At 39.2% G+C, this 8,761-nt stretch overlaps 2 protein-coding genes across 2 annotated transcripts; both read right to left on the reverse strand.

The window, feature by feature from the left end:
• Positions 1-1,201: 1,201 nt before the first annotated feature.
• ddit4 (DNA-damage-inducible transcript 4) lies at positions 1,202-3,015 on the reverse strand. Its single transcript, XM_083932261.1, has 3 exons — positions 2,885-3,015; positions 2,398-2,636; positions 1,202-2,307 (listed from the first exon to the last, which is right to left on the reverse strand). The coding sequence occupies exons 2-3, from the start codon at positions 2,585-2,587 to the stop codon at positions 1,808-1,810; spliced, it is 690 nt and encodes a 229-aa protein (XP_083788387.1). The 5' UTR covers positions 2,588-2,636; positions 2,885-3,015; the 3' UTR covers positions 1,202-1,807.
• A 1,477-nt stretch (positions 3,016-4,492) lies between these two features.
• On the reverse strand, positions 4,493-8,440 carry anapc16 (anaphase promoting complex subunit 16). Its single transcript, XM_083933310.1, has 4 exons — positions 8,349-8,440; positions 7,361-7,505; positions 5,217-5,291; positions 4,493-5,123 (listed from the first exon to the last, which is right to left on the reverse strand). The coding sequence occupies exons 2-4, from the start codon at positions 7,500-7,502 to the stop codon at positions 5,014-5,016; spliced, it is 327 nt and encodes a 108-aa protein (XP_083789436.1). The 5' UTR covers positions 7,503-7,505; positions 8,349-8,440; the 3' UTR covers positions 4,493-5,013.
• Between the last annotated feature and the right edge of the window lie 321 nt (positions 8,441-8,761).

An 8,761-nucleotide genomic window follows, 5' to 3' on the forward strand; every position in this document is an offset into this window, starting at 1 on the left:
ATAGCTTGTCCCCCTGACAAGATAGGGTTTTTGGAAAACCTCCGAGGCCCAGTTTTGAATGGGAGCCATGAAGCTGACAGAGGCCACTTCATGGTGTGAATGCTGTATGAAACCAGAGTGTAGTGAGGTCAAATACAGTCGTACGGATGTTATTTATGTAGCGGTTTGTTAGATACCACAGTGAGCGCTTCCTCTTTCATTTTACACAGTCAAATCAGCAGAAGATTGAGGGATGGTTTGCTGATTTGACTTCAAATGCACATTCTGAAACTATGCAGAAATAATGTGAAACCTCTGATAAATATACACTCGTGTCTAGAGTTCATCAGACACTTGGACACCTGGTATTTTTCTTTTACTGCTGTGTGTGTATGAGATAACTGTTAGAAAATGTCCCTTTACACTTTTCCCTCTTTATTGTATTAAAGATATAATTATATGCTGTGACTTGATGGCACTTCACAAAAAAAGCCAAGAGAATGTGCCTACCTACAAAATAGGACTTAAACACGTCCTAGTTTTTGAGCGTAATGTCTGCTGGAAAAAAAGCAATTTTTGTCGCACCTTTTAAGTTAATAGTATGTTATTTATGTTTTGCATTATTTATTTTAAAGAATGGATTATCATTCTAAGTAAACACAGATGTCGCTCACCTTTTCCACTATGTTTTTACTCCCAGATGAAAATAAATGGATGCCTAAAAACGTGTGGGAAGTGACTCATTGCTCAGAGCAGAACAAGCACAGAACGTGGACACAAAAGCTCAGTCAGCACATTCAGCACATAAATGTCTGCCGGTCGGCTGGCTGAGACTGAGAACAGAAAACATGCTCATGCGCACGTTCACATTTTGGGGGACGTGCCTGGCAGAAACTACAGCGTCACATTCTTTCACCACTAATGTACTGCGATGTTTTTGAAAGTGCGTATGTACTTTCTGATTTTGACTCACCAGTTAACTTTTTCTTCAGTTTTGAAACTTTGTCATTGTTGTTAATGATGTGGTAGGTATTATGGCTCATGTGCATGCCAGCTGATCAAAAAAGCTAAAACTTATTCCTCACTACTAGTGTTCTTTTTAAATTATAGGCATACAGCTTCAAACCCTTTCATTTTTGCATCACTTCACAGATCCTCATCGGAAATCTGAGCGGATGATCTAGAGCTAATAAGTTTCATGAAATTAGACAACAGACAAGTGTAATAATAAAAATAATAATTTATTCGCAGTCATGAATGTACAAAAACAGTGCAATGTTATGAGTATTTGAATGTCAAATAAATAAAAGGTGAAAGCAGGACAGGTCTATTCAGATAAGATCAAGTTACAGTGGAAATCTTAGCCGCAGCTTGCACATAAACTGCACAATGCAAGTGCTGGTTAGCCTTTGCTGTTGAGTTCAAGCCGTCACTAGGGTCCCTAATGCTTTGCTTGGTGTACATTACAATCCATTGGCATGTATCAAATGAAAAAACAAACAAAAAAAACACAATGGTCTTCAGTGACTACAGTCATAGCTAGCTGCCGTTGTACGTTTCAATAGAAACTGAGGTACGCACTTTAATACTCGCAAAATGCCTATTTACCAAAAAAGTCAAGATGGTTACACATCGGAATTTGAAAAGCAAAACCTGCTTCGGGTACCATAAACTCCATTACAGTGGGAACACTCATCATGACAAAGTCCATCCTTACATTTCAGAAGGCATCATATACATGTAGTTATAGTAATAAGGCCCTTCTGTGAGCTTAACTGGGCGTTTTTAAAAATGTAGACGATAAAACATTGACAGTCCCTTACATTTCTCAACATTCCTCAATGAGGAGTTCTTCAGAACAATACAGTTTCTTCTTGATCACTCGGAAGCCAGTGCTAAGTTTAATGGCTTGTCTCACTACTGGAGTGGAAGGAGACTTTGTGCTAAAAAGTCCTTGGATCTTGGGCCACAGACCACCGGACTCCAGCCTCAACACCAGAGTCAGCTGAAAGGTGGGGACAAGGTAGGGGTCCACAGATAGCTGTGCCATGCTCTCACAGACAGTCCCTTGCTCCACACAAAGGTCGATAAGAGCCCCTCTTAAGCCGCAGGGCTCACTAGCTGCCAGGTGAAGGAGCTCCTGTCCGATGTGCTCCAGAAGTTTCTCGGGGATGAGCAGTTTGGCACAGCGTAAGGCGCAGTCTGAGTCTTTGGCTTCTTTCAGGCTTCCTGCAATCAGGTCCACTACTTCCTTCAGGATTGTCTCCTCCATTGGATCATAAAACAGGTCTTCAATAGAGGGAGACAGGTCACTGGAGACATCTGACCCTGTTAACAAGACACAGGTTAGAACTGGAACATTAAATAGAGAAGAAAGGAAAATTCACCTCCAATTCAAGTGTTTGCAGTGTTGCTTACCTGAGTCTGAGAGGTCACTCCTGCTGCCATTGTTGGACACAGACTCAATGCTGCTGTTGTTGGCAGACGTGCTGAAATCTGCAAGTCTTTGCACCAGTTTACCCCAGGACAGCCTCCTGGGACTGCTGTCCACTGGAGAAGGGGGTGAGCTGCCAAAATCAGTGGGTGCGGACTCGGAGAGAGTAGGCATGGTTGTCCTCTTTGCAGTATTCAACAGTATCAGCTGCTTCTGTGGTCAGCTGTTGTTTACGAGGAGGACAGAAAAAACAACAGATTAGCACTTAAACTCGAGAGAAAAGACAGGCAAAACACAATGAATTACTATTTAAATACAAAAGCAGGCATTTTAAATATACTTTGATGATAAATGTACGAATGTGACAAGTTTACAGTTTTAAAGAACACCTTTGTTCAACGGTAACGTTAGCTAAACTGTTCAAATAAGCTGCCAGACCCGCAATATCAGCAATTATAACAAAGTACTTACAGCTTATTTGGCAACGGTGTCGTTCAAGTCCGTTGTCGATGTTTAAGACAATTATTTAGATGGTTATTGTCTGCAAAAACAACCATCTGGTGACTTCTGTCCCGTACGCTTCCTCATTCAAACACCAGCTGCCGAGCTCTGCGGTTTCTCCTGCAACAATGTTTATATAGGGGCTGGTTAGGCCACGCCCCCTCACATCCAGGCACCCAATCAAAAAGAGAGGCACGGCATCGGCGTTGTATCTTGCCTGGTAACATGCCAGCAGAGAAGAAAGACAAACAGGAGGAGGAGAAGGGGGGCTGGGGGTGATGAATAGCAGACCCCAGTGTTGTGGAAATATACAGGGACTTGTCTGGACTTGCAAGGATCATATTGTGTTTCTTTTGTTTGATATCCTCCATAAGCATAAATAAATGTCTTTGCTGTATGTGCATCCAGTGTATTGACAACACTGAATAAAACCTATGCAGGCTAGGCTCAGCTGGTTGAGTGTTGCAGTGCACATTACGTCACCTGTTTTGCTCAAGCATTACATCAGAATTTTTCATCTGCCACAAAGGGGTGCAAACAACACACAATCAGCTGCATATTACAACACTGGGGACATGATACTATGCGAATAAAGGTTTTATTTTCAAAGACGCATCTTTTTCTATTTGTCCTCAAATGACAAAACAATGAAAACATGAAGAGCAATAGGACTGCACCAGAATAGCTGACGCACTTCTATTTCATTATTTATGCACCCTGTCACAAAAGGTATTATCAAAGTGATTTAAGGGATAAAACAAGGAATGAGAATTATTAATATAGTTGTAATGACTTAGTGCATTGCAGTTGGTAACAAACAAATTACAAAAAGACAGATGTGTAGTGCAAAGCAGAAAACTGCTGCTGTGTTTCTGTCTGACACAGCTGTACTTTACGACATATTCAATGTGACTTAGAGAAAAAAGGTTTTGGAAAGCAGCCATATATGTGCACTGTTGCTACACGTGAGTGGGACAGACTGTACTCTACGTCAGGGAGGAACTGAAAGACAAACAAATGTAGGCACAGCAGATTGTCTTTGTTCCTTTTTTTTATATACAGTATATACACACTGTACATATACATACATGCACACACACAAAGAATAGCTAATGCGAAAGCAGAAAACTATTTCAAACTTTCAAAAACAAGGAGCAAACAACTTGGAAGGTGAATTCCTAGAAAGCGTAATGTAAAATAAACTTTTGAACTCGTAAAAAAGGACATCCAAGCTGCGTCTGGAGGTGTGTCTTGCAAGATCCAGGGCCGTCCTCAGACATTTAAACCCAGAACAGTACATTCTGTACGTTCCCACCCCTCAGTTGTTAGAAAACATTCATACACTGAGCAAAACATCAAGACCAGCTTGTTTTTTACATCTGGCTTCCTCGCTGTCAACACAGCAGAGAAATGGCACTCAGGCAATGAGTTTCAGGCTTTAGCTCAGAATGTTTAGAACAGAAAGTGTACATTTTCAACATTAAACTAAGATTTAGTTGCCCAACTACATATAAGTAATTTACTAAAGGAAGTGGGTTAGAACAATCTATACAGCGGCAAGAAAAGAAACCCTACAAGGAATGTCCAAGTATGACTTTATTTACAAGCTCTCTTTGTTTTGCTCCAAGTGCTGTTGGAGCAAGCAGCCATGACGAAAGAATGAGTTTACAGTGTAGCCATGTGGAAACCACAACACTTCAAGGGATTTATTACATTATGAAAGCTGTTATTTCTCTTAACACTGAGGCTAAGAGCACATGGGACTGGAAAAACACCTTTATTAGCATAAGCCAGTTAAAAATCTATTAATAATCTATTACAAAATGTTGAATTGTTTAGTTTGTAGTATAGAACAAGGAGCTTTTTGTTGACAGTGGCTTATTAAAGTACGGTGGATAAAAAAACAGGTTTAAAAAAAAAGAAAAGAAAACCATGCTCCTATAGCTGTCAAAGTTATTAAATAATCTCCCATTCAGTAACATCAGATAATATTTCACTCATGACATAGAATAAGAGAAACTATATAATTTATAAACTGATATGAACCATCTCGTTCTATTTGGCTGATTTATTAACCAAAGGCGTCTGGGTCTCTTTATCTATGACGGTGTGAATCCCAGTAGCTGTTCAATCGGTTTGTACCGCCACTCGTCTGCTTCCAGCTCCTCCACCAAGCTTGCGAGTTTCTCCATTCGAGACACTTGTTGATCTGGAATACACAATTGGTACTTTATTATCAGGGCACCGTTTCTCATGGATCAACCAAAACAAGTACATTTCGAATATATATTTACTGACTTACCATGTTTAACCTGTTTAAGTGTGGAGGCAACTTGGTAGCTGAATACAGACTCGCATAAAAATCTGTCAGAGCCATCTGAAAAACACAAATGTAAAGAAGTTAAATGATGGTGAATGCATAACTGAAGTATTGGTGTTCAATAGGCTTATAGTTCATAATGGCACTTTCAAGCTAGCCCACAAAGTAAAGTTCAGGTTACATGTTATGCAATTTTCAACCTTCAGAGATTTTAAACAAACAAAGAGGAACACTTCAGCCTTACTGCAGTCCTATTCGTCACTTTATTAGTTGTTTTATATCCTAGCAGCACTCTGTGCTTTCAAAGACGAGCCAAACTATGCACATTAATTAATGTTCTTTTGAGTTAGACAGGTTACAAAGTAGGAGTAAGGAGCCAGGTGGCCTTTTATTCCAATACGCAAATCCTTTCTGGCTGGAAAATTGTGTGATACCAAAAACCAAAGATGCTTAATTCAGACACATGTTGACAGTAGATATTCTAGTGTACCATTATGGGAAAGGAGAGGAGACACAAGCTTTGTGAGGTGACTTTATTATAGCCTCATGTTTTGCCAATAATCATTTTACATGACACTTTTGCACTGATGAAAAACCAGGCATCTGTCTTTCTGCAAGATAAATAAAGCCAAACCTTAGTCGTTTTGCATTCCCAACTTCTTCAAAGGCTGGAAATGAAAAATATCTGCTGCACAATGTGGCAGTAGTAGCTCAGTCTGTGTGGACAGGAACTGGAGAGATGCCAGTTCACCTCCTGGGCACTGCCGAGGTGCCTTTGAGCAAGATAAAGAAACCCAAATGGCTTGAGCACCATCCTGGGAAGCAGCTAACCTGACTCGTCAGATGGTTAGTTACACAGAACCATGTGAGAAGCCATCATTGGAAAGGACAGGGGCTTTTAAAATATACGTGGCAGGTGTTTGGATGAACCATTTTCCTCTCAAACTTTGGCCAAAGTCAACCAAAAGAAAGAGAAAATATATTTTGCATTGAGAAAAGCCTTCAGTGCCGTTCTCTCTCTCCAGTTCTGATAAAACGGATGCTATTGCAACATCTAGGCTAACCCCCCCCCCAGCTGTCCGTAACTCCTGATTACCCGGCTCTCTTTTGTTCTCTACACAAATGCATTACTTGGGGCCTGATGAGATGGATTTTTCGCGTGACATGAGAACCTGCGATTCTTGGGTGATCTATTGTTATCACAAGAATTCAGCTGCTATGCAAGGTAATGAGGCAGCCCGCTTGCTTGCTCTCCATGCATATTGAATGTGTATAGGTCCTGTTTTTGCTTGTGTGTATCTGGGCCTGACCTGTATGTGTGTATAACAACATTAATCTAGTCCTGCTTCTAATCACTACATCAGTTTTAGCTTTTTAGTTGTAGTTGTGTTAGTTTTGTCGATGCATTTGGGCGGCAGTAACTCAGTCTATAGGTGTATCGGCTTGGAACTGGAGGGCCAGTTCGAGTGCCTGTGTGGACTGGTGACTGGAGAGATGCCAGTTCATCTCCGAGGTGCTGTTGAGCAAGGCTCTGGGTTCTGGGCGCCGATCTGATCCCCCCTCGCTCTGGCATCTCTTCATTATTTGCATGTATATAGGTCCTGTTTGTGCATGTGTGTATTTCTGGCCTGTGTGTTTAACCTGAATAATAACAGAGTGAAAACATTGCGGGATTAATAAAAGGAATGCTTCTTCTTCTACAACAAAAACAACTTGGGAAATGGGTTAAAAGGTCTTCATTGTGCTGCCCACAGGTTGTTTTTTTCCCCACATCCATTATAATGTTGCTGTTCCAGCTGGATGGGAGAGGCTTATAGGAATCTTGGAATGTCCTCAATACTGTTGCACCACTTGTCAGACTTTTTTAGAGCAGAGAAAACAGATGCTCGCCTCTAAGACCTGAAAATTATTTTCAATGCACATCAAGTACAACTATTGCAAGAGGAGCATAAATTGTATGGGACTGACTTATTTGGCACAGTGGGTTCTCAATGCAAACTACCTATAAAAAAACTAATTGTAAGGTGTGTTGCAAAATAGTGTCATAATATGATTCTCATATCCCCTGCCTTGTCGGGATGAGAGAGAGAGAGTCAAAAACAGATGCCTTTAGCTTTTTATCTTACCTTCCATCATTTCACCTGCGCCTTTAGGATAAGTGAACAGGACTTTCCTGGGGGGGATGAGCTCTGAAGCACTGAATCCAGAGCCAGTCACCGAGCTGCCGCTCACTCCTCCGGCAGAGGAGGATGAGGAAGACGCAGCCATTGCCTTAAGAATAATGTAAAAACACACAAAGTAAAACAAGTTGTACTGTTGTTTTATCATTATGTGATATTTCAAAATACTATATCCATGAAATGATTTGGCTTCAGAAACTACCGCCCTTCAAACTTTTCAAAGATTCATATTTTAAACCGTATTTGACCACGGAAACATTATTTAGGCATTTCTAAATGACTTCCTCAGTTTAGCAGAGCCCACACACTTGTTTTTGTTATTCTTCTGTCTTTGTACATTTTAATTTATGTTATAATTATTATTTCTCCATTTAGAAATACATTTTTGGTATTGCTTATAACTCTGGAACATGTAGAAAAGTAATGTTAATATTGAATCATTAATAAAAAAATAAATACTGTTGTTAGTTATCACTACGGCTAACTACGGTTAGTCACGTTATTTAATTGATGTATTTATTTTAATTTTATTTATTTATGTATTGTTGAATATATGCATTATGTCAATAAATAATTGATCTTCGTATTAATTTATAATTATATATATATATATATATATATATATATATATTTTTTTTTTAAAAATGATCTCCTTTTCTGAGTGTTAGGGTTGGGTGGGGATTAATATAAATATATAAATAAACAACAGCAACAACAGTACAAGCCTTAGAAAGCTAAGTCGGTTTGCTTTTCTAGCTTTTATGGTAACGTTACATTCTGATAGCAAGTTATTAACTGCGACAACTGTGCTAGGTGGCTAACGAGAAAGCTAACTCCTCTGGTGACACCACAGAAGGTAACGGCCGTTCAACATTAATGTTACTAAATACAACACGATGATATATATATTTTTTTATTAAACAATATAACTTACCGTCGATATCCCAGTAAATATGTGTAGACTTTGAATCAGCGTAAGTTGATTATGTTGCTTGTTTAGTATTCTCAACACTGCTTTACGACAAAGACGGCAGTTTACGTTTGAAGCAACGGCATTCTTAAAAAAAACAACTTTATTTATTTTATGGAAAGTAAAAACGTCCCATTAACTGTGCTGAATATAAGAACAATCGACACGAGAGAGAAGAATAAAATAAAATTAATTCAAATAATTCATCACAACAAAAATAAGAGAAAAAAGAGACACAGTTAAAGGATAACTGATAAAGTTTTAAGCGAAAAACCTTAGGGCAGTACGAGTTGTTATTTTTTTAATTTGATATATAATTAAGTGAGTGCTGGGTTGAAAGAGTGTATGGCTTAAACTCATTAGTAAAATAAAAAAAA

The sequence above is a fragment of the Echiichthys vipera genome, assembly GCF_963691815.1.
Source record: "Echiichthys vipera genome assembly, chromosome: 18".
NCBI classification, from domain to species: domain Eukaryota; kingdom Metazoa; phylum Chordata; class Actinopteri; order Perciformes; family Trachinidae; genus Echiichthys; species Echiichthys vipera.